This window comes from Sapajus apella, unplaced genomic scaffold (genome assembly GCF_009761245.1).
Source record: "Sapajus apella isolate SASKATOON/1434 unplaced genomic scaffold, GSC_monkey_1.0 scaffold1, whole genome shotgun sequence".
In the NCBI taxonomy this organism is placed as follows: domain Eukaryota; kingdom Metazoa; phylum Chordata; class Mammalia; order Primates; family Cebidae; genus Sapajus; species Sapajus apella.
Genome location: NW_022436941.1, coordinates 84,108,808 through 84,134,832, shown reverse-complemented (window position 1 = coordinate 84,134,832; position 26,025 = coordinate 84,108,808). Strand labels below are relative to the sequence as shown.

The 26,025-nt window shown below is 36.0% G+C and overlaps 1 protein-coding gene across 6 annotated transcripts in view; it reads right to left on the bottom strand.

The window, feature by feature from the left end:
- The window catches only part of ARL15 (ADP ribosylation factor like GTPase 15), a 418,972-nt gene that overhangs the window by 190,316 nt on the left and 202,631 nt on the right, over window positions 1-26,025 (bottom strand). The window contains exon 7 of one of the 6 annotated variants that reach the window (XM_032283840.1): window positions 21,874-24,108. The exons of the other annotated variants lie outside the window; for them this stretch is intronic. Coding sequence (XP_032139731.1) covers window positions 24,013-24,108 — 96 coding nt within the window. The 3' untranslated portion in view covers window positions 21,874-24,012. Of the gene's footprint in view, window positions 1-21,873; window positions 24,109-26,025 lie in introns of those variants that run through there. 6 annotated transcript variants of the gene reach the window in all.

Below are 26,025 nucleotides of genomic sequence, written 5' to 3'. Positions count from 1 at the left end.
TCTTACTCCCTATACCCCTGAGGAATTTTATGTCCCCACAAGACACAAAAACTCTAGAAATATAAATTAAGATAAATACTCACAGAAAAACCCAAAACAGACCTGACAGAATGATTCTTAGCACTGAATACAGGAAAAAAAAGAAAAGAAAAAAAAAGAAAAAAAAGTCCTGACCTATGATATTGCTGTATTACTTTAAATGAGTTAAAGTCTCCTGGCCCAAATAAGCTATTATTTAAAAAATTTCTAATTTAGAAGATTAAATGAACGTTCATGATCTTTGCCAAGTTAAGGAGAACAAATAAAGGGGACTCTTCCAACTCTAGGAATCTGTTATTGTCACTAGACAAATGAGGTAGCCTTGAGAAAACTGATATACTTTCCCCAGACAGACATGAAGCTTCTTCGTATTAAATTATAGACATAAAGTTTTAGCAAATACTACTTCCCGTAATTTTTCTATCATGGTCATTTAAGATTTTATTCACAAGGCAGTCAAAAGCAAAAAACAAAAATAGAAGCAGAACAAAACAGTCTTTGGGTTAATAATATGTATTCCCCACCTTTTTTTGAGACGGGGTCTTGCTTTGTCCCCCAAGCTGGAGTGCAGATACACGATCTTGGCTCACTGCAACATCCACGTCCTCTGCCTCCCGGGTTCAAGAGATTCTCATGCCTCAGCCTCCTGAGTAGCTGGGACCACAGGCGTGCACCACCACACCTGCCTAATTTTTGTATTTTTAGTAGAGATGGGGTTTCGCCATGTTGGCCAGGCTAGCCTTGAACTCCTGGCCTGAAGCGATCCACCTGCCTTGGTCTCCCGAAGTGCTGAGATTACAGGTGTGAGCCACCATACCCAGCCATATATTTACTTTTAAATCAACTACCATATAGTTCATGAGGGGGTTTAAAATTGTAATAATTCCAACTTGTATTTAAATTATAAACTTAAAAACTACCATATTAAATGTGGTAAAATAAAGAGTACGGACTAGGTAAGAGGATAATATCTAGAATAAGACCTGGATTTGTACATTGACTCTGCAGTTTGTCTTTTAACACATTATAGTATCTTATATCTATTCATAAATTATGTATCTGAATAAGTGTGTTTGCATGTGTAAATATCACATACACATGCACCACAGAGTTGGTATGAGTATTAAATGAGTACCCCGCACAATACTTGGCAGACACTGAATAGCAAACTAAGAAATCAGGATAGTATAGCAGGTATGTACATTAATATTAAACCTTTCTGATAAACTATTTGAAACAATGACAAAGAACATATTCAAACTCTTTGAGAAGGTACTCCTTGCTGCAGAATTAAATCACAATGAAACTAAGAATCTTGTAAAAATCACCTTCCCAAGGCCAAAACTTACATTTTTAGCTGACATATCTTGTTACTAAGGTACTAAGTTCTAATAGATTGTGAAGGTATATAATTACAACACTTATGGCCGGGTGTGGTGGCTCACGCCTGTAATCCTAGCACTTTGGGAGGCCGAGGTGGGCGGATCACCTGAGGTCATGAGTTCGAGACCAGCTTGACCAACATAGAGAAACCCCCGTCTCTACTAAAAATACAAAATTAGCCAGTTGTGGTGGCGCATGTCTGTAATCCCAGCTACTTGGGAGGCTGAGGCAGGGGAATCACTTGAACTCAGGAGGCGGAGGTTGTAGTGAGCCAAGATCACATCCAGCCTGGGCAACAAGAGCTAAACTCTGTCTCAAAAAAAACTCAAAAAACAAAAAACTACACACTTAAAAGATGGAACTAAATGAAAAATAAAATTCATAATGTTCATAAGCTCCAATGTAGGATTGCTTTTTGTTAATCCCCCAGATTATGTATAAAGCATCCATGGAGGAAGACATCAGTGTAATTCCTAAAAAGGCTCCTGTGCTCATCAAGAGGCCTCCAACCACTGGACCACTACAGTTGCCACATAATCTGTCTGAAGAAGATTCTTTCTCTTAGTACTTCCTTCTTGCTGAAGGAGTGGTGACTTCTTATTAGCTTCCCTTGTGATAACATATTCTATGCTATCTAGGAGGTTTCAACTAAACCTCAAAGACATTTAGTTGTGTTTCATCATCATAAATGAAGACTTAACAGGGAGAAGTTAAGAGTACTGATGAATTTTTCTTATACCTGTTAACATATTGTCATTTATTTACTTGAGTTCTTCAAACTCTGTCCTCCTTTTGGCTGGAATGCAACAGGATGAAGGATGATACTTTCTCAAACTGTGATGTCTACTTAAGGATATCTACTACTCAAAGAAAGAAAATGAATGTGGTAGAAATATCATGAAAATAACATAGAAAACGTAGCTCCATAGAAGCAATGTAAAAAGTGTCTTACAGGGCCAAGTAGAAAATCACCCTCTTTAGATAGTTCATTAAACTTTTCAGAGATGAATCACTAGAGAGATTATAGCAGTGGCTATGAAATTTATGGAAGCATGCATTCCCCCAGAAAAATGAATGCAGACACTGAGCCATAAATGTAAAGAACTCAAAAGGAAGCAATCTACCTTCCCAACAAGTGTTGAAAAGGTCTGAAGGAATTTGGCTATGTCAGCCATCATATGGGGAAACATGATGCTCACTGTTCTAAGGGGGAAAATATTAAAACATTTAGACTAAATGTTCCCCTGGGGGTTCTCATTACTTAATTAACATGCACACATAAATTAATATATACACATTTATATATTTAGTATATGCAAAAAACATATACTAAATGTTCCTTTGGGGTTCTTATAACTTAATTCACTTGCAAACCTACATAATGTCAACATTTTCTGAAACTCATTTTGAATAGCCCCTCTTAAGTATGAGGAAATTAAGATACATTGAAGAGAAAAAAATTCTATCAACAACAACAGCTAGCCTTACTAATGGGTAAGGTTGCTCCAGCCTCTTTTTCTAATATTCTATTTTAAATTGTAAACCTTAATCCAGGTAAGCTGTCTGTCATTTGGCAAAGATGTGAGGTTTTCACCTCAGGAAAGGGTAAGGTATATAGGGTGACTCTATCATGATCTGATTTTTAACTACCTTTCAAGGGATATTTTATGATGTATTTGTGAACACTTTGGTGGACTGGGACCTTATGATACCATTTCTATGAAAATATGTAATTAGTAAAGCATTATGGGAAAGATGTATGATGACAATGTCTTTATTAAGTTATGCTAATTTGATTACAATGAATCTAAGTAAATTCTAAACTAATTATTTCAAATAATAGCATTTCCAGTATTTAAAGGAACTGCCCCCGCAAGTCTTTTGAATTTAATTTATCTATTACTTATAATGCCCTCTTAAGTTTAACAAAAAGCAAGCACAATGAGTTATTTCTAACACCCAAATTGATGGGTTTTTCTCATTACTGAATCGCTTCTGCTCCTAGGCATGCTTATGTTGTAATCAATTCAAAACCCTCAGAATAGCTTTTGCTTTGGATATATGTTGTGCTTATTCCATGGGCTGGTCTGAATAACCGCAAAGTGTAGAACCCATGAAAAGTCAGACAGTAGCAGTAGGACTCTCAGCTTATGTAATTCATTGACCAACACCATATGAGTGACGAAACCACATGAACGATCACACACAGAACCTTCAAGTCACTAAATGATACACACAGGAAGCTCAGTAACTCCTTCAGGAATAAATTTTATTTTAAAATTCTATTTAAACAAATGTGAGAAGGCATACTAGTACTCCACACACTAGTTTTATAAGTATTGGCTCATGGCAAATACTCAACCCTGACTCTATTCTTACTTCATAGGATGGCGTAAGACAGGAGTATCTTCCAAAATTTCTGACCTCCTTAATATTAATAGCTAAAATGACTATACTCACTAAAGTAACACTGACTGAACATTTTCTAGACAAAACAATTACAATGAGCATTGTATCCAACTACCAAAAACATCTTAATAGATGCAAAATATTAAATCATAAATAAAATCACATATAAGCTAACTCACTACCCTATAAACCTTGATAGCATAAAAATTAGCTTTATTTTTAAAGCTAATTTGAAATTAAATTATGTTAAAATTTAAAAATTTGACATAGTTTTTAAATTTTATTATGATTAAGTGCTATTATAAATAAATAACATGCTTGTTTTAGTAGTAAAGTACCTCTTAACTAAAGTGATAAAAGGGGGAAACAATTTTTAAATAAATTATTATCAATACTTTATTTAAATCTAATTAAGCAGTTTGTGCATTTCCCTAAAACATCAAACTTAATTTACTGTTATTTTTATCAAGGGAACCAAGGGGCTGAGTTGCCCAGTCTTTGGGAGGAGTCTCATCTCAGAGGAAACCAGCAAGTCTTCCAGGAAGACCTCTGGACATTAGCCAGGCTAGGAGTGAAGGGCAGGGGCACTACAGGCCCTTGGAGTCCTCTTGTACAATCAGCCTTAGCCAGTGGGCCTGGCACTCTCAGTCTGTATGACCAAACCCACAACGGGTCTAAAAGGCCTTTCAGGACACTGTGTGCTTCAGAATAGGAGCAGATTATCAGCGCACAGATGGTTGCTGATAGAGTGGCTGGGTGGGGCAAGACTATTCTTGGGCTCATCTAATCTTAGAGATCTGGAGACTCCCAGAGGGGTGGAGGAGTAGGATACTTTTAGGGCCGCTACAGTGGTACTGATTTTCTTCGAAAAAGATCAAGAGGTTGTCACTTAAAGTGATCTAAATTTATTCATTTTTAAAGGAAAAAGGACAACAGAAAGGACAATCACTCAGTCTACTATTCCTCCTTAACACTGCCCTTCCACATCTCCCTGGGAGAAGCTGTAAGACTGCCATTGTTTTTGTAGGGCACCCAGATGCGCAGAATTGTAGGGAGTCTTCCCATTGCTATCTCCACTCCAGAGCTGGATTTGTGTGTGACATTAGTGCACTGAAAGCTGAGGGGTAGGATTGGGTACTCTCTGGAGGACAAAGTGCTAATGCTCAGTAATTCTGCAAACATATGAAGACAATATTGCCTACCTGCCAAGGGTGTGGCACCATGTTCTGGCAAAAAGAACTGCAACTGATTTAACTCATCCAAGTAAATTCTTAGGATGTAATGGGAGTTGAAAAACATCATCTTGGAAGCTACTAAAGGGACAAACATGATATGAAAATGATTGGGCGGGAGAGGTCATATTTATGAATCCTTAGTGAGGCTGTTTTATGGTTCAGATATTATTGCCTTGGCTAATGTCTGAGTATACATATACACAGATTTTAACAAAAACAACCATGAAATTTGAGAATCCACTTCACTAAAATTATAGAACAAATATATCTTGGATACTACATTTTGAGTAAGGCTGAAATCATTCACTTTGGGTGAACTGAAATGACACTGCTATCACGTCTTTTCTCTATTGAACAGGGAAACAAGGACAGTAAGAATGAATGAATGGTTTTAACCCTGTGATCTTCAGAATGCTTAGCAAACTACTGCGAATCAAAAGACCACAGAACAGTCTTTGCTTTTACTTGACAGTATTTAACAGGTCTTATAATTCTATTTACCTTATCTACTACTCCTTTATTTTACTTCCAATGACCTCATTTCCTCCTCCTTTGCTATAGTTTACAGCAAAGCAATTTGAAATAGCAAACCAAAGTATAATCTGAGGACAAAATGTAATGAATCCAGAAATTGAGAAGTTTTTTAGAAATTTTTGTTGCAATGTGACATGGTTGTGACTCTCAAATATATGATTTCATGTCATTGAACATACAGACTAAAATTACCAGTTGGCAATGAATTAGGGAGGAAACATGGGTTCTCCATCACAAATACTTTTATTAGTATTGGTTTAAAACACCTGGCAATTGTTGTGCATGAAATATTTTTAAATTCCCTTCAGCTATCAATATGTAAATGATTGCAAATTTATTAGGCTAACACTTTCTAACTTGTACTCTTAGATACAGAATAAAGATGTTCTTGATATCTGGAACACTGCAGTTGCTTCCATTGTCTTTGGCAGGTTTTCACTAGGAGAATGGTCAGCTCCAGAGGTGGTAACCATGGCTTAGAAGAAAAGAGAAGAGGCTGATGCATCCTGGGACAGGCAGACTACAAATACCTGTACTCTCCCCTAAGTGTCCCGTGGCTCCGGGCATCACACATAAGCTTTAGCACCTGGATACTTCAGCTAATATGGGACAGGTCCAATTAATATTTGCACAGTTTATCACTTTGGAAGTTATAGGATTCTTTCAAAATCCCCTTCAATTGCTTATTAGCTCTAAAGTTCTATAAAGGCAAACAGCCTCATCTTGCTCATAGGAACTTTAAGGAGATGTTTTATAATCTCAAGTCTTCAAGACTTTGAGGCAATGGAAGAGCCATTTTTTTTTTTTAAGTATATATGTTTCACAGTAGCTTAAATAGACATTTACCAGATGTTAATTTTATCAGGCTTTGTGTTGAAGAGATTTCTTCAAGTGGCATTTGTTGACTCTAACTGCAGTGTATTTTATGGTCTCTCCAGATAGAATAGGAGGGAAAAATGAGAATATTAACCCTTACTCTACTTACTATTAGTTAATCCAAACAAACACTCAACGAAACACACATGCTATAGCCAAAAAACACATACTGGTCCACCAAACTCGGAGCAAAAGAAATTAGAATGGGTTAAACAAAAACAAGGCCACTAGCCTAATGATAAGTAAAATGAATTTGGTCTTCATTTTACTAGCCTCTGGGTTTGCTTTTCACAAAAACTGGAATCAAGTTCCTGTAGGCAATTGACTTAATGATTTGAAAACAATAGGACGGACACAACATGAAGGCAATGGGAGAGATGAGGAACGCAAAGTCAACACATATTTTATGGCTAAATAAGTTTCAGGGTTTTAATAATTAAAAAAAAAAAAAACATGTTCAAAGCTGGATTAATAGCTTATTTTCAGGTTAAAACTGGGAAAGCAGAAGTAAGGTGTTTAAGAACTCAAGAGTCATATAGCCCGTACCTGGTACTGCTGAGATCCTGGGTTGCAGCTCCTGGTTTCTATCCTAAGCCATATTATTATGCTACTTTAGCAATTTCTAGCCCTAGATCTCCTTAATAACAAAAATCCAAAGCATGTTATGGTTAGATCCTTTGAATTTCCCCACTTTCAGGAAGTAGCACCTCTAGTTTGGATAGCTAAAAGGAACGGCAGAGGTATTAAGCCACAACTGCACTTACCACAAATATTCCAGTCTTTTAAAATATAAACATGTGACTGTTAAAATATAAACATGTGACTCGTTTCCATTGGCATTCACCACTTTCACAAAGACAACAATGGAAGAAGCCAGTAACACTACTACATCTACAGACAACAAAAATAAAACTAAATGGTTCCAATTTTTTTTTTTTTTGAGGGTCTCACACTGTCACCCAGGCTAGAATGCAGTAACACAATCTCGGCTCACTGCAACCTCTGACTCTTGGGTCCAATGATTCTCCTACCTCAGCCTTCTGAGTAGCTAGGATTACAGGCATGTGCCACCCCACATGGCTAATTTTTGTATTTTTAGTAGAGATGAGGCTTCACCATGCTGGCCAGACCGGTCTTGAACTCCTGACCTCAAGTGATTTGCCTGCCTTGGCCTCCCAAAGTGCTGGGATTATAGGCATAAGCCACTGTGCCCGGCGGGCTCCAGATATTAATAAGCATAATCATGGTACTACATTTTTGGAGATTAGCTGATTGATTGTACAGTTACAGAAATATGATGCATCCTAGGAACTATTCATTAGAATTTTCCTGTTAAGTTAGCAAGATATACTGCCAACTAACATGGCTGTTTCCAGAAAGCATATGGGAAGGTGATCGAGAAGGGGCAAGTAATAGAGCAAAACACAAAAAGACCAAGAGAAGAAAACAATTAACTCTATAATTGGGGAATTGTCAGTATACATCAAGGTAAAGGAATGTGAAGTACGCAGTGCTGACCGAAGAGGTCATATGGGATTGTGAAAACTGGGCTAGATATATGTGACTAACATGGCAGAAAATGTGAAGTAAAGGAGTAAAAGAAAACCTGCATGACTAAATTAAACAAGACAGAACAAAGACACATAGTGTGTACACATAGTACTTTAAAACAAAACTGTAAAGCAATCACCTATTTGGCCATTGAAAATAAGCATTTTCCCATCATTGTCCCATTGCCAGCATGAAAATGATTTTCTCAGCTTGGTCAAAGGTAGAGTAACCTGATGAAACCATCAAGGCAAAACCCATTCTCAATGTGAAAAGTAATAAGGATTTTAATCAGTTTGTGTCCAAGGATAGCAGTGGGCAGTACAGCCCAGTGAAGCATAAACGCCTAGGAGACAGGAAGCTTCCTGAGGGCAGCTATGATTAGCTGTTTACATGGAAGCCTAGCAGAGTCCTTTGCATACTGTAAGGGTTCTATGAATGTTTGTTGAAATTAATTCTACTGAAGTGGCTCTCTTTTTTAATCGGCCTTAGCAATCAAGTAGTTTATTAAGAAAAAAAAAAAAAGTCCAAGTATTTTGGAAGTGGATTTTGTAGCAGCAAAATTCATTTTGACCTACAAATTGAGCTACAGCAAATCATTTGCTGGGAACAGACCCTAAAGGTGGTTTTGTCAGATAAAGTGTGACAAATCTCACTGAAGAGCAACATGCATATGGAGTGTGGCCCCATATGAATGATTACTTAAAATCAGTGTTAGAATCTCATTTGGTAACGCAGAGTAATGCTATTCAAAGTGCTGTAAAAAGGTAAGCAGGTATTCTTCTAGTTTCAGCTCCAGCACCCCCCTACCCCCGCCCCAGGAAGCTAGCTCAGCCCACTGCAGTCCATAACGGTTTTTGCCGACTGAACTCAAAGCCTCATTAATGCAGAAAATAATTACAATCTACCCTTGTGGCATCTATTAACTTTTCTTTAATCATGTTTTGTCTCTCCAATTAGACTGTAAGTTAATTAAGGGTAAATAGTTTCAGACATTTCTTCTGTGGCCATCGCATCTAACACTATACTAGGGGTGATTTAATATTAGATAATAAATTTATATAATTTACCACATTAATGATTACTATTAATAGGAAAAAAAATCACACAATCCTCCCCATAATTATGGAAAAGCATTTGATAAATTTCCTCATCCATTCATAATAAAATTCATTTCACAGTAGAAAAGGATATCTTTTACAAAAATGTCTTTTACCTACTACCAGATTAAAGGCATTTATCTATATAGATAAATAAGTAAATATCCTACAGAAAACATCACACTTAAAAAAAAATTTTGAAAGCATTCCTTTTGTAAGTCAGAGGAAGTCAGGAATACTTTCTGTCACTAATCCTATTCAAAATTGTCCAGGAGCTATGAGTGGATGTAGGTATATGAGAAAACATAATCAAAATAAGACATGAAAAGGAAGAAATTTTCATCTGCTAATGAAATTAATATGTGTAGAAATGTATTAATCGAATACATAGACTATTCAAATAAAACATAAGGATTAAAAGTCTAAGTTTTCTGGCTACAAAAACCAACATACAAATGTACATTTCTTGTATTTTACAGCAACAATTAGAAAATGTGACTTTATGTGGAAAGATTTGCAAAATTTTAAAACCCAGATAAGACCATATACTGACAAAGATATAAACAAATGGGAATTCTTATCTATTCTGGGAAACTTCTTGATAGTACCTTATAAGGTTGGATATGCATATAACCTATAACTCTTTCTATTCTTCGGTACATACCATTGACAAATGGTTGTACATATACATATGAAACATTCATTAAGTTTCATAGCATAAGTATTTGTAATATTCAAACAATAAAAACCCAAATGTCCATCAACAGTAGAATAAACCAATTGTGATACACTCAATATGATGGAATATTATACAGCAACAAAGATGAACAAACCATAGCTTCAGAGATGAATATTAATAAATCTCAAAATAATAATGAACAAAAATACAAAGCCAAAGAAGAGTATGTTTAGTATGATTCCCAATTTACATAAAGTTCAAAATGTAAGATGGCTATTACATATATTATTTGGAGATATACACATGGGTGGCAGAAGTATTGAAAAAAAAATAGGCAACAAAAAATTCAAGGCAGTGGTTACTTCTAGGTGGGGAGGTAGAGGATGTATGCAAATGAGGGGAACAGAGAATAATACAGCACTGGGAGTTTTCTATTTCTATTTCTTAATGTGGGTAGTGGAGACATTGCCATTTGTTCTAATACTACTCTTTAAACTACATATATATGTTCCATATATTTTATATTTTTATGTATATCACAGGAAAGAAAGAAGTAAGAAAGGAAAGAAAGGGAAAGAAGGAAAGGAGGAGGGAGAGGGGGGAAAGAGAAAGGAAAGGAAAAAAGGATAATAACAAAATCCTTGGAATGCTAAGGAAAAGAAGTCAGCTTGCCACAGCACTCTCTTTTGAATGAAAGTACACATGCATTTGCAAACACCACTGTAGCAAGAAATATGTGCAACACAACTGCAAGAGGCTATAGCAAGACAGCAAACTTAGGGCTGACATTAGACTCCTTTCACTAAAATTGATGAGTCATTTGTCAAACTACAGATGTTTTATTGCTGAAAGGCATGACTGAAAACACTGGTATTTTCTTATTTAAAAAACAAGAGTTTCTTTAGATTAAATTTCCTCTACAATTTTTAAGTACTAGGTTGAAAACCCGAGGAATCTACTTTCACTTTTCTTCAATTATTTACAATAAAACAATAATATCTATCAGACCATGAGGAAAATCTTTTTCTTCCACATTTTGGAAATCTAAAAGATACTACTTTTATGTACTACCATCTACCATAATTAGATTTAATCTAAATTGTGCTATTGAGAGGCAAAAAAGGCAATTAAAGTGTCAACACTCCCCAAACCAGCCAAACAACCTTTTTGGCAAATGTTAATATAAGTGTTTTCATAACCTTGGTTTTTTAAGGTTACTATTCAAATTTCATATTAACACATATCTCTGTTTTCAGGGACTTTATTTTTCAGATTTTGAAAGGCTGGAGACTGTTACTCAAACATAAGGTCCGTATAGAAATTTTAAGCTTAGAAATTTCCTATAATACTACAGAGCTGTACTCTGCAGCAGTGCTACAAGGTTCTGCTCATACGTAGTCAGCAAAGGTGGGGAATGGGAAGGAGGAAGAAAACAGATCCAGAGACTGTCTGCAGAGCATCTGTTCCAGCAACCCAGTTGTGGGCCTTCTCCTGGACCAGTAAAACTCCATCTGGTATGGGAAGCTAACTGTTCCCCAGGTGGTGTGCCCACCTGTCAACTGACAGTTGGGCTTGTGCCATTGAGAATAAGGGCAGACACATTTTGGCACAGGCCTTTGGAGCATTTCTTTAACTTAATGGCTGAGCAAGACTTGAGATGAAGAGATGAGGAAACACAGAGAAAAAGCAAATGCAATGGGCCCCGCTGGTCCCACGCATCAGCTAGGGAATCTAGGTCACGCCTAGAACAGGCGTTTGATGGGGTATGCCATAGAGGGTGGAGAGTGGCAGGGAATGGTGCCAGCCTCTGCCTTTCTGGGCTTGCCAGCCCTTGGCAGGGATTCTGGAAAACGAGACATCCCAAGTCAGACACATTTCCGCACATTCCTCTCCCTCTCCTGCCTGTAGCTACTTACATGTGGCTAATAGACAGACTATTCAGACTAAACACACACACACACACACACACACACACACACACACACACACACACACCCCATACCAGGATATAGAATCTCTACACGTTCATTCCAGGATATTTAGGTTAAAAATACACTTACAAATATAGTCTCCTGGTGAAGCTCTGTGCTGTATACTTATTCTAAGTGATATTGAAAATCTTTTTGGAATTCTTTTGGCATTTGGCTTTAGAATCCTTGGCATATTCTTGTCAATACCCTCAGTGATGAAAGATGCTTGGTTCTAAAGAGTACATTTTATTTACCAGGCCTATGGAATTAGATGCTCCATCAATACATTCTGAATAAAAGAATAAATAGATGGCTGAAACCAACACATACCTATAGTTCTTAGACAAATTCCTAATTAAATGGGTGACCAAGCATGGAATGTACAATTTTTTAATTTTAAAAAAGCAAACAAAAAAATAAAAAATAAATTTTCTTGTATAGCTCATATGGCAGAACCCAGGAGACCATTTCAGGGGAAGAAAGGAAACTGCTGAAATAACCAGAGAACCGTTGATCCTGGATGTAGAGGTTATTAACCATTTAATCTTTGCATTATTCCTTAAGGAGTTTAGACCCATGTGCCCCTTGTCTTCTCCTGTCCTCTAGTCCTAAGATCACCAGGGCACCAGGCATCAAGAGACTGTCTCCCCTTTACTGGGCTGGGTTTCTGAGATATCTTGGGCCAGATCTTAGACATAACTCTAGTCCAGAGATCTTTAGATTGATCTTTATCCTGTCAAACCCTACACTGATATTAATTTTCAAACCTAGATGCATTTTAAATAGGAAATGAAGACCCAAATCATATCATTTCAACTTACCTCATTTTTTCCTGTAAAACAATATATCATAAATTGTAAAAGTCTCTGTGCTTAGAAGAAGACAGCATTCATACACTTCTTGGGTATCTTTTAAAGAGTCTTATTGCTTCATAGTTACATCCCAGACACATACATATATATTATAGGCACATTTACATGCAGACATATAAAGGAAGTATTCATAAAGGATGAGTGATGAACAAACACAAAGACATCCTTTGATGTTAAAGATGCAGTCCTTTACTGTTGAGAAGGATGTATAATTGAATTCTTGGTAATCACTGAGAATGGTGCCTATTGTTGAATGTAGAGTGCTCACAGAAGTCTTGTCTAGGGAGTTTGCTCTGTTCTAAGGTAAATTCTCCATAGCTCAACTCAAACATGAAAGACGTCCTGGCATTGAGCCAAATGCCTAGGCCAGGGTGTTCTCTGAATCCTGCTGGGGTCACTGAAAGACCAAAGCAGGCACCCCAAACCTGGCCTGACATGAACTGAGAAAACTTGGGCAGCACTTGGCCCCAGGGTGAGGATGTGACAGAGCCTGCTCTCTCTCCCTGCACACACTTTGGCACACATTCAGCAATGCTCTATTTGATTGCTATCTTTCCCTAATAAAGAGCTCGGCTTTTAGTGGATGTTCTGATTCTCATAATGCAAAGGCAGAAGGTATATGTGAAGGTCTCCAGTAATACTATGCTTCCTGCACATAGTCTACCCATTAAATAACTGATCTGGATTTCTGGCAAAGATTGAGTTCTGAAAGTAATTTAATAATTTAAGAATAATATAAACATTTACAGTAAAAAAAGAAAAGAAAAAAGACTGATTTGGATTATTGAACTTTTTAAATCTGAAAGTGATTTCTGAAAATGTGTAAAAATGACTTTTTTCTTTCTTAAATACCACTATTACACAATATTTAAGAGATTTTGCTATTGGTGAGAAGTTTAGAATGTATCCTGAAGAATATCAAGGATCTGCTATAAAAACAGATTATCTTAAATATAATTTATGTGGATGCAACACACACAGTGTTTAAAATCCACATTCTTCAGTACAGATGTTTTCAGTGTGGTCTCAGGGTGAAGGTTTCTATACAGGGTTTAGTCTGTGAAACAATTCGGGAAACAGATGAAAGGCATTTCACTTGATTACCCTAGAGACACAGTGCTTCTCAAGCCTTGATGCGTGTATGCCATACTGGGCTAGTAGATACATTTTTGACATTTACCACCTGCTTAGCAAATGTCATACTAGTTCATTTTGATATTCACCAAATTTGTGACTTTCTAGACCAGACCATGTCTAGAGTCTTATAAGGCTTTTATTTAGATTCCCCTAAAAATTGCCGTATTTTCCCAATACCTAATAGTATTTCAATTTCTTAAAATATAGAGAGAAAAAAAAGAATAATTTTCATAATTAAATCCTGTCAGAAATACATGAATTCTGTTTTAAAACAATATTAAAGATTTTAAAATCAGGAATAAAACATGGAAATTCCCAACTAAGATCCGATACAGCACAAAAATAAATAGCATTGATATACAGAATACACAAAGATAAAATAACAGTAACAAAAAAGGCACTGGGGTATATAATTCATATACGTATTTTAAGTAACTATTATCATTTTTTCTTAAATGCCCTAATAAAATCTTTAAAGCATTTTAAGAAATGCTATAATACCTTCATAATAATTTATTACCATCATCTACATGGTTCATTTCATCTACCTCTAAAAGATAATCACTATCACTTTGTTATAAAGCAATCAATTCTGAAAACTACCCACTTGGAACACTGCACAATGACCAGTCCTTGGTCTGTGTTGCTCACTATTCTACATCCAGGACACAATGCACTCTTTGTCCCATCATAAGCACTGAATAAATTTGTTCATCTGACAAATATTTACTGAGCATCTAGTATGTTTAAGGAACTGTTCTAGGCACTTATAAATGCATCAATAATCAAAACAAAGATACGTGCCCAATAGACATTTGCTGACTTGATAAAAGTTAGATCAGCAGCCTTCTTTGAATATCAACTACTTCTGACATAGAGACGTGACACAACTACATGAATGAAAGCAGATGACAGTGTGAAATCAAGACTCAAAATTCTTTTGAGAACTAAGACATATTTTCTAATGCCTTTGTCCTTCAGTGGGCCTGAAGCATTGCACAGGATAGGGAAAAGAATTTAGGAATTCTGTTACTTTGAGGTCATATGAGTTGATCTAAAATCTCAGTCCATCTTTCCTCCATCATATGTTACCTGGGTCACAGAGGGCATGAATTCAATAAAAAGTACTAAAAAAAAGGAACTATTATCTAATGCAAAGGCTGCCTTTTAAACTCTGTGATAATTCTTTCCCGTTTAAGCATAGGAAGATATATATTTAGAAAATTTATAGTTCTCTTTAGAATGGCTAACAGTTACCAAAATATGACATGTTTTATAGTCCCCTGCCTTTTCTTAAACTGTTACCTTTGTCCCCAACGACCCTTTTTTAGTGTCCTTTTCCCTTCTCATCTCTTGTTTGTTAAACCAATGAATGAAAAAGCACATGAATGAATGGAGGTTGAGAGCTGCTGAAGATTGGTTACAGCCAGGAAAGCTTAGGGAGGAAGCTGGATGTTTACAGAAATGGCTTTAGGTGTCATTAGTTCTGTAATGTAGTCTTGTGTTATTTCTGAAAACAAAGACAGACAGGACAGTAAGTTAAGCTCAAATCAGCAGGCTTTTCCCCCCAAGTACCAGAATACAATAGCCACTCTGTTTCACAAATACATAAAAACACATTTGGCTTAGTTTCTTCAATATATTACTCTCATTCCAATTGAGCTCATTTGAAAAAAGGGCCCATCTGCAAATTGGCAACTGGGGCATGTCCAAGTAGCAAAAAACATCCAGGGATTTAAAAACTTGCATCAAGGCTTCAAAGTTAAAAAAAAAAAAAAAAAGAAAGAAAGAAAATTAATTTATTACTCCATTTTTGTGGACCTTAAGTCTTTCATTTATAAAATGGGTAAGGAGATAATACCACATTTCCCAGGACAATCAAGAGAACTGCCTGATACAATGTATGTGAAACGTACTTTCCATTGTTCATGGTAGTTCATAGTAATTTCAGTGCACTTTGGGAGGCTGAGGCAGGTGAATCATGAGGTCAGGAGTTCGAGACCACCCTGGCCAACATGGTGAAACCCTGTCTCTACTAAAAATACAAAAAAATAGTCAGGTGTAGCGGTGGGTGCCTGTAATCCCAGCTGCTGAGGAGGCTGAGGCAGGAGAATCGCTTGAACTGAAGAAGCAGAGGTTGCAGTGAGCTGAGATCACACCATCGCTCTCCAGCCCAGGTGACAGAGTGAGACTCCATCTCAAACTATATATACATATAGTTTTAAGAGAATGAACACAAGTTGTTTTCTTAAATGAATAATGACATTTAACTTCATTTTATTTTTTATTTATTTATTTTTTAGAGACAGGCTTGTTCTATCACCCAGGTTGGAGTGCAGTGGCATGATCTCGACTCACTGCAACCTCCACCTGTTGGGTTCAAGTGATTCTCTTGCCTCAGCCTCCCAAGTAGCTGGAATTACAGGTACCCGCCACCACACCTGGCTAATTTTTGTGTTAGTAGAGATGGGGTTCCACCATGCTGTCCAGGCTGGTTTCGAACTCCTGACCTCAAGTGATTCATCCACCTCAGCCTCCCATGTGCTGAGATTACAGGTGTGGGCCACCATGCTGACCTAATAATGACGTTTTAAAAGCACTTAAGTATGCTTAAAATTCTGAACCAGGGTATTTCTCATCTTTGGAAAAGTTGCTTTTGCCAATTTGTAAATAGGCAGGTATATCTATAAACAGGACAGTTTTCTACAACTAAGTTTTCATATACTGGTTACTACGTAAGGCTTAAATTTGGTCTATTTAATGTTGAACAAAACTATCCTGTTGAACAAAGTTATTCTTAACATAACCAGAGTACCTGAATCAGGACTACAGGAGTAACCAGTCCATCTCTTGGGCACCCTTATTGCACAAAGAAAACAAGTTACATACATTTTATAGCCCTAAGGCAACAGCTACCCATGAAGTAACTTATGTCTGCCACAGGCCGGATGCGGTGGCTAACACCTGTAATCCCAGCACTTTGGGAGGCTGAGGTTGACGGATCACAAGATCAAGAAATCGAGACCATCCTGGCCAACATGGTGAAACTCCATCTCTACCAAAAATACAAAAGAAATTAGCTGGGTATGATGGTGCACGCCTACAGTCCCAGCTGCTCAGGAGGCTGAGCAAGAGAATCACTGGGGGGGGGGGGGGGGGGGGCGCAGAGGTTTCAGTGAGGCAAAATCGTGCCACTGCACTCCAGCCTGGCAAGAGTACAAGACTCTGTCTCAAAAACAAAACCCAAAAAAACAAAAAAAAAAAACTTATGTCTGCCACAACCAGCCAATAACATTGCCATTTGTTTAGGTGTCCATTTTTATCTCAAACACAAGGTTTTAGATTCTCTATCTTAACTAAAATCAAGAAGCTGGCACAATCAAATGTTATTTAATTCTATAGGGAGATGGCTTTTAATTGGCTAGTCTTACATAAATGGTAGTCAAATAAAAGCATAATTTTGATCAATAACTGTAAAAGAGCATGTAGTATATAAATTCCAAAATTCCTTTGAATGTAAAGAAGGGAAAATTTTACATTCAAGTGGATCACTTTTAGGTTCCTATAATAACTTTTAAGCTCAGTAACATGCTGCCAGAACTTATTTTTTGGTAAGCCAACTCTTTCATCTAAAAGGAGCAAAAGAAGAATAAGACGTAAAATATACTCGTTTAAGCTTGAAGCGGAGGAAGGAAGAACTTTAAAATTTGGCTTTACCAATAAACATTCTGATTGTACACTACAGGGAGGGCACACAAGATGTCTACATGCGCACACATACAAACATCAGTGCTGATGCGCAGGGGCAAATTTAAGAGCTCCTTCCCGTTATGAGGACATAAATTCACAAACAGACTCTTACAGCATTTCCAAATGGAAAGCATGGGCACATCATTAGGGGTCAAACATAGGGCATAAAGAAGTACAACAACCTTGCTGGGTTTGGCTTCTCTTTCACATTCAAGCTCCTTGTAAAACAGACCAAACATAACAGGATGTTTAAAACTTGCAGCATTAAAGAAGAATCTAGAGTCATGTAATTATTTCATAAATATAGGTAAGACTGAGGAAAGAGTGATGCTCCTCTGTTTGCTGCAGTTCAAAGGTAAGTGAAAACCAACTTTGGAATTAATAGCTTTCAGAGATCTGAAAGCTTTCTAATACCAAGATTTTCAACGCTGCAATTTAACGACAACCCTGCTGTTGGCCTTTTCTGACCTGTTGTGAAGTAAATCAGGCAAACTAATGTGGGCTAACAAGTCTTTTTCACACTGTTCGATCCCCCTGCTTCTCTTTTCTCTGCAGACATCGCCTTTCTCCCACTCTCTGTCTAGCCATCCTCCGTCAAAGCACACAAAATGGCCACTGTAACCCTGCATCACTGCTCATTAGATCACAGGTTAGTCAAGTGGAACTGCCCGGGGTTCCCAAAGGAGCGCTATACTTCAAAAATCTGTCCATGTCAAATGAAGAAAAAAAACCGTGAGCGTGGGGTCACCCAGATCAATGATCAAAAGAAACTGAGAATGAAGGGGGAAAAAAGCACACCCTCGTTTTTGTTAAAAACACACACAGGTCTGATTTATTATAAGGAATACAGAGATACGAAGGGGTTTCCTCCTCTTCTGCCCTGTTTGTATTTTTTTTAACTAAGTAATTTGTTTTAATCAGGTCCTGTTGGTTGTTAAACTTCAGACTTTGGAAAGTCTACAACTAATCCTTAAAATTTTCCCCAAAGAACACCCATTCTAGGAAATCCAGTTTTAAGGAGTGCTCTTAAATGTTTCCAAAAACACTTGAAAAGCAATAAAAGTAATACAAAGTAATCCATCTTTAATGCTTGAGGAGATTCTATTTAAATCTGAGAGTAAGACTTGGTGCAAGACACACTTTAAAATAACCCAAGTAACCTCTTGAGCCTTCAAAGAGGGAAACAACGATCTGTCAATCATGTTAGGAACACACACAAGTGACATGCTATAAAAAGGCGGATTTCTGGGTTTCAGTGAGGCTGCAAAGATATGCAGGTAGGCCTATACCTTGTTTAACCATTTTCCTCATTTCTTCTACCCTATTCCAAGTATAACATTCTATATTTGCATTTGTACTTTTTGAAAAAAAAAATACCACTGCTAATATAACAGAACTGCAAACCTGACATATTAAAAATGAGGGCAGAAAGGTATATCTGGAACATCTTAAAGAACAAGACTTGGTATCAAATTTCACAAGTGAAAATCACCAAAAGATTTGATTTTCCTGGTTTTCTCATTAACTAGAGAGAAAAGTACATTTTATCGGCTAATGATTTAAAAAAAAATTCTGACCAGAACACCGCATATAATATATTCCTTTATAACCAAGTTGAAATTTGTTTTAGTTTTGTGTATTTAAAAAGCACTCCCATGCTCCATGGTAGACACGTACTCTCTACCAGACACTGATATAATTGCCTTATGGAACATTAACCCTTTCAACCCTCTTAACAACCCTGTCAGAAGGAGGGGGAAGAAAGCAGGGAACAACTGTTCATACTGAACAAGCACTCTCTATATGCCCTTCTTTAATCTTCACCATTCACTAAACAGGTAGGTTCTAGGATTAGCCCCATTTTACAGATGAGAAAACAGATTTAAGTTTTTGCCCAATATAATTTAGATGTTTAACAGTAAGAATGATTTAAATCCAGAAGTTCTGACCTCCAAGTCTTACTGTTTGTCATCTCCAAACCAAAATGCCAAGTTAAATATTCATCAAGCTAAATTTGGGTATATCCTGTGACCCTGCAACTACAATTTTACATGTATTCACTTGAGAAATGCTTGCATAAACAAGGAAACATGTACAAAGATATTTATCAAGAGCCTTGTCTATAATCACAAAAATCCAGAAAGAACTTAAATATAAAGAAAAAAGCAGAACATTTGAAAAATGCTGTAAGGCATTGCTCACATAACTTTTTATCAATTGACTCAGTAAGCTGCTAAAAATTCACACCTTGGTAACAAGCTAGAGATTAAACTATTAAATTAATTTTCTTGAAATGATTATTAAGTCTTACTGTAAGTGTTTTAGAAGTACTATCTTTAAGAAAATCATTTTGAAGGAATTTAATGAATTTAAATATGGACTACATTGATAGTCCATATTTCATTTTGTTGAAAGAAAATTCACTAAGTTGGCATTTCTAACCTTTTGACATTCAAACTTTGGTAATAAAGCAGGCTGGTTTAAGACTGAGTGCTGTAAATTAGAGCTGAACAGGCACTTGAGTAGAAAACTGAACTGCTTTTCACTGTATACCTTTTTGTATCTTCTTAAAATTTAACCACATGGCTTTATTAATCATTCAGATTGATTATTAAAATAAGATTGAATATTTAAAAACTATGTAATATCACATGGAGATCCAAATGAAAATGACAGAAATACATTTTCCATAGAACCTTAGTCATATAATCTTAATTGACGGAAGATGGATCAAGTAATCTCAACTACAATTCTTGACAAATATATGCATCTTTGTAAACAAAATTAGAACTGTTATTCTAAAAATAACTGTGGTAAAAGTAAATCCATAAATTACAGCCTCATCTCTTCCTTTAACATCCTAAAAATACGATGTTACTTTAAATAGTATACATTTTTCAGTTCAGCATTACCACAGCTAAAGAACCATATAACAAAACTTTGACTAACCAGAGTATAAATAAGAACAAGTAATAAAAGAATTATAATTTTTGTATTCCATACTTAACAGATGAAATCACAAAATCACAGATTCATATTTAGTGTTTTATAAAAAAGCCATGTCTAGGACCTAGAAGTTAGTCATTGCTTCAACAAAATATACTTTCTGCATCTACACTGCTAGAACTAATGTTCTAAATAATTAAAGGGCTACTACAATATTCAGAATAATTAAAGAAGACTCTATTTCCCTAGAGCAGAAAACTGTGCTAATACAGTTTAAAAGATTTAGTAATATGAAAAGAAAACAAAGAACTTCTGGTAAAGAAAAAAATAATAGCTACAGTGCTCAAAAACGTTTCCATCAACAGTGACAGATCACTCACTGCTCAAGCAACCTGCTGACCTTACGCTTTGCCTCAAAACCTATTTTCTTTTTTTCACTTACAAAATGGGCTTACTTTGTTTATTAATATAAAAGTCATTGAAAAGCCAGTGTTAATTAAGAAAATAGAAAGATGTCCAAACTTAAAGAAAAACATCAAAGTTAATATGTAAAATTGGTATCCAAAATATGCAGAAACACACATTTCCACATTTATTGATGTCTATTTAAACAATTTGCATATTAAATAAACATTTAAATAATTCAAATATTTACACTTAACTCTCCAATAAATTTGACAAATGCCATTTTATTTTTTATTTTATATATTTTTTTGCAACACAGTCTTACTCTGTTACTTAGACTGGAATGCAGTGGTATGATGTCAGCTCATTCTAATCTCTGCCTCCTGGGTTCAAGCAATTCTTGTGCCTCAGCCTTTCAAATAGCTGAATTACAGGTGTGCACCACCACGCCCAGCTAATGTTTGTATTTTAGTAGAGACTGGGTTTCACCATGTTGGCCAGGCTTGTCTCAAACTCCTGGCTTCATGTGATCTGCCCACCTCAGCCTCTCAAAAGTGCTGGGATTACAGGTGTGAGCCACCATGCCTGGCCCAACAAATACCACTTTAAATGAAACTACATGAAAATTGAGTAAAACATAAATCTTTATATAGAAGAAGAAGGTAAGTGATCTTTCTAAACAATTTCTGCCATGTTTTAGAAAATAAGGGCATTTATCTGGGCACAATGATTTGCTTTCCAATAATAATAATAATAATAGCAATACTATTTAGTGCATATACATTATACCTCTATCTCAAGATCCTTTTTGATCTATTTTTCAGGAACCCTCTAATGATTATTCAGCCTTCTCTTCAATGAAATATGCTAAGCCTGATGAGAGAGTATCTTTCTTCTATAGCACAGTTAACAATTGTAATTCTTCAACCAGCTGTTCTCTAAGGACTCCCCTGACAAGCTCTTATTTTCATTGCATTATTTCTTTGTTCTCCCTGTCTAAACTGTACACAAGTTACCCAGATGTTCCACTCTGGCCCCTTTCAATAAAGAATTGCTTTGGCTTGACAAAAAATAAGTCATAGCCAGTGTCTAAAAAGAAATAATATATTACAAATTCTACATGTTAAAATTATACTGTTGTATGTGACTTCTAAATTATTTCAGAGTTCATATGTAGAACCTTGTTCCTATAAGGCTCCATTGGTTTAACTTCTCATTTATGCAAACAATCTCAATTATTTTATGGAGTTAGTTACCATCTAAACATAGATCATTCTTATGAAACCCCATAATCTTATGTCAAGTGTAGTACGAATTAAAACTCAATCTATGTATACGGTGTTTAGGGCAACTGAATCCAGATACTTGAACATATTAAGATGTAAGCCTAAATAAAACAAAATTAAACCCTACTTGACTCTTCTCCTTTGCAACCTAGTAAAAAACTTATATATATATTTTTTGTTGTCAAAGATTTATATGTGTACCAATTTAGATCTCGGAATTTCTACTAAAGAAGGTAATCATCACTTCACTATTAGATACTGTGATACCAAACACAGCAAAGACCCTATCAGGCCCAGTCAGTTGAAAGCTACGTGGTACCTTCAAAATGAGATATTTTTCTTCATTAGACCTTTGTAGTATACCTTCTTATTTGTATTAAAAGTGTGCATCGTATCTTCACTCAGAACTACTAGATAACCCTTTTCTCATCATATAAATGCTCAAAGTGGTTATGTAGATAACCCTTTTCTCATGATATAAATACTCGAAGTGGTTATGTGACTACTTAAATATTACAGTCCTGGCTGAATATAAACTATATTATTAAAGAAAAAGAATGAGAGATTGTAGACACCAGTAAACAAAAGCAAAAGGAGCTACTATAAGCAAATTACTCAGGTGTGAATTAATTCACTTCAGAGCCTACGTACCCTGGAAGAGTGGCCACTTCGAAGTTGCATTCAGTCTATTACATGTACCATTGTACATGTCCAGTTCATTGTTTTCATCAAAGGGACATGCAATTCATAGGTAAGGAAGAAATAAATACAGTGACAAGAAGAAAATGCCTATTTCTAAGTAGGAGAGTATTCTATTCATCTCAAAAGATGAAAGTGGGTATCTTTTATTACATGATTTTGTTCTCAGGGAAGAAGGCCAAAAATATGTGATTTTCGTATTTGTGCTAACACAGCAGAGCTTTTCAAAGTCACTGCCAGAAGTGGACTGGCTTTCTTACCTGTTTTTTCCATGCTTTAAGTTAAGGATGTCTGCCTCATTATAAACCTTGCTGGTTACCCCAGACTTCTGTAGTCTAGCTTTGCTGTGATTACTGGTCAAAACCTTTAATTACAGTATATAGTTTGTGCAGCTGCCTGGAAATTGGTCTCAGGGTCAGTGGCTCTTCCCGTTCCCCTCTTTCCATTCTTTTGAAGCAATATTGCTGAACTGAAGGCATTGTTCCAGCTTTCTGGTGTGCTCTGTCTGCTGCACATTATGAATAGCTTTGCAATCACTCTAGCAATTGGTTCTTCAACTGCCTTTAGGTTGTCAATTGTAATTCATTGGCTTCAGGCACCTTTTCTCTTTTCATTCTCTTGAGGTCTTTTATTACTTAATTTGCAATAATATTAGGGAATGTCTTCTTCAGACATGTCACTAATGCCTTACTGATTATGAGGCTGGAGGTACATTTGACTTTCATATATTTACCTGTTAAAATGTTTCAATATTTCCTTCATTTCTGTGACTTGTGATGCCAATCTTTGCAGTACCTTGCAAAGAGTTTTGCTTTATGCTGAAGTCTTCTCTCTAAAGAATAATCTAAAGACTCCTCCTTAAGATATTCTTATTGGGGTTAATTTATCTGATTAGTTATAGCTATTTTTATAACTTCCCAAAGATATAATTTCTCATTTTTATAAGAACTAAGATTTCATATTTTCTTCCCATATTATGCTCTATTCTCTTTTTTAATATATAAAAAGTATAGTTTTAAGCTCCACACAACTCAGAGATCACGTGAAGTAGAAATCAATGGCTACGTTTTCTGAACCTTTTAAGAAGACCTATATTTTCTCCTCGGGCATATTTTTAGAGATTATATAAGAAAATTCAAACTATTCAAAATAAGTACCAATGCTTCTGCATTACAGAATCAACAGGAAGTTTTGTTTCTGTTTTTTTCAGGGGAAAAAATAAACAAATATATCTTTTGATCTATTAAGAAAAAAAGTAAACCATTTGTGCATCATGTCTCAAATCCTTAGTTCTGGATAAAATCCAACAGATTAACGTCTCTCATTAGTCTCAGCCATTCCAGAGCAACCAAGGGTATTTTAAAGCAGACACTATGTAATAATAATAATGATAATAATTATCATAATGATAATAACTAACGCTTATTGTGCTTTTTATCTTCAAAGCACCTTACTGACATTAACTATGTGTCTATTTTCAAATTAATTTACCTCGACAAATGTTTTATTAACTTTGTAAGCTATGGAATGTGTAGTGACTGAGTTCTCTTTTGCAAATAAAAAAATAAATGAAAGGAACTAAGGGACAAGGAAAAGGTACCTTAAACTTTTGCCTCAAATCAGTCATTGGCTTTGTTGAATGAGGATTAGTGAAATACTAACTTTTATAAAATAAAATATTAACAGACAAAAATAAAGTGTGGAGATCACCACTACAACACCACAAATATATACTACTTCAAAAGGATCAGAAAGAAGCCAAATAATATTGTTTAGATAAAATCAGCCTCTTACTTTAATGATTCATTGTTATAAAATATTTAAATATGTATACAAAGTATTAAATATAAGAATTTTAAAAAATCCTTCTAAGTTTCACTAATGTAATAAATAATTTTATTAATTAAAGGCTACTTTGTAAAAATTTGTTTGTTTTCTGAGACAGAGTCGTGCACTGTTACCCAGGCTGGAATGCAGTTGTGTGATCTTGGCTCACTGCAGCCCCTACCTCCCAAGTGCAAGCAATTCTCCTGCCTTAGCCTCCCAAGTAGCTGGGACTATAGGTGCACACCACCATGCCCAGCTAATTTTTCTATTTTTGGTAGAGACGGATTTTCACTATATTGGCCAGGCTGGTCTTGAACTCCTGACCTCAAGTGAATTGCCCACCATGGCCTCATTTGTTTTTATTAAATTGAATTCATCACTTTAAAGCCATGTCATTATGTTCCCTTAGAGCTTCATTATTTACCAGTCTCTATCTGATAAATCTAAAGAGAAAAAAATAGATTTTGATGCTAGCAAACAAAATAAGCTCATAAGACAAAATATAGGCAATTATTTAAAAATGTATTAAAAGAATATTATTTGGTCAAGATGTCCTGTCACTTTCTATGAGGGATTTTGTGAAGAGAAGAGTACCCTGATATGCTGTTAAACAAAGTCCGCAAATAGACAAATACAAATGTAGGAACATAAAATGAAACATTTGTAAATATGATAATTAACAAGTTGAAGCTTTTTAAAACTATGTATCAACATGGTTAGGGTGGTGAGGATTTGAGGAAGATGTGGTTTGTGAGAAATATTAAAAGATCAGGTTTGGTGTAGAGGAAAAGAAAAAATTTTATGTTCAAAGATAAAAATAGATGCATTAGACTGAGTAAAGAGAGAGTAAGGAAATCTGGATGAAGTTGATGGCATGAAGCTGGTAAGAAAGGATGTGTGGGCCAGGGGCGGTGGCTCATGCCTGTAATCCCAGCACTTTGGGAGGCCGAGGCAGGTGGATCACGAGGTCAAGAGATCGAGATCATCCTGGCCAACACGGTGAAACCCCGTCTCTGCTAAAAATACAAAAATTAGCTAGGCATGATGGCGTACACCTGTAGTCCCAGCTACTCAGGAGCTTGAGGCAGGAGAATTGCTTGAACCCAGGAGGCGGAGGTTGCAGTGGGCAGAGATCTCGCCACTGCACTCCAGCCTGGCACCTGGTGACAGAGCGAGACTTTAAAAAAAAAAAAAAAAGAAAAGAAAAGAAATAAAGGATGTGTGGTAAGACACAGAGGTAGTCACTCTTTCAAACAAAATACAGTTGTCCCTTGGTATCTTTCAAGGATGGGTTCCAGAACCTCCCATGAGATCTGAGATGCATGAATCC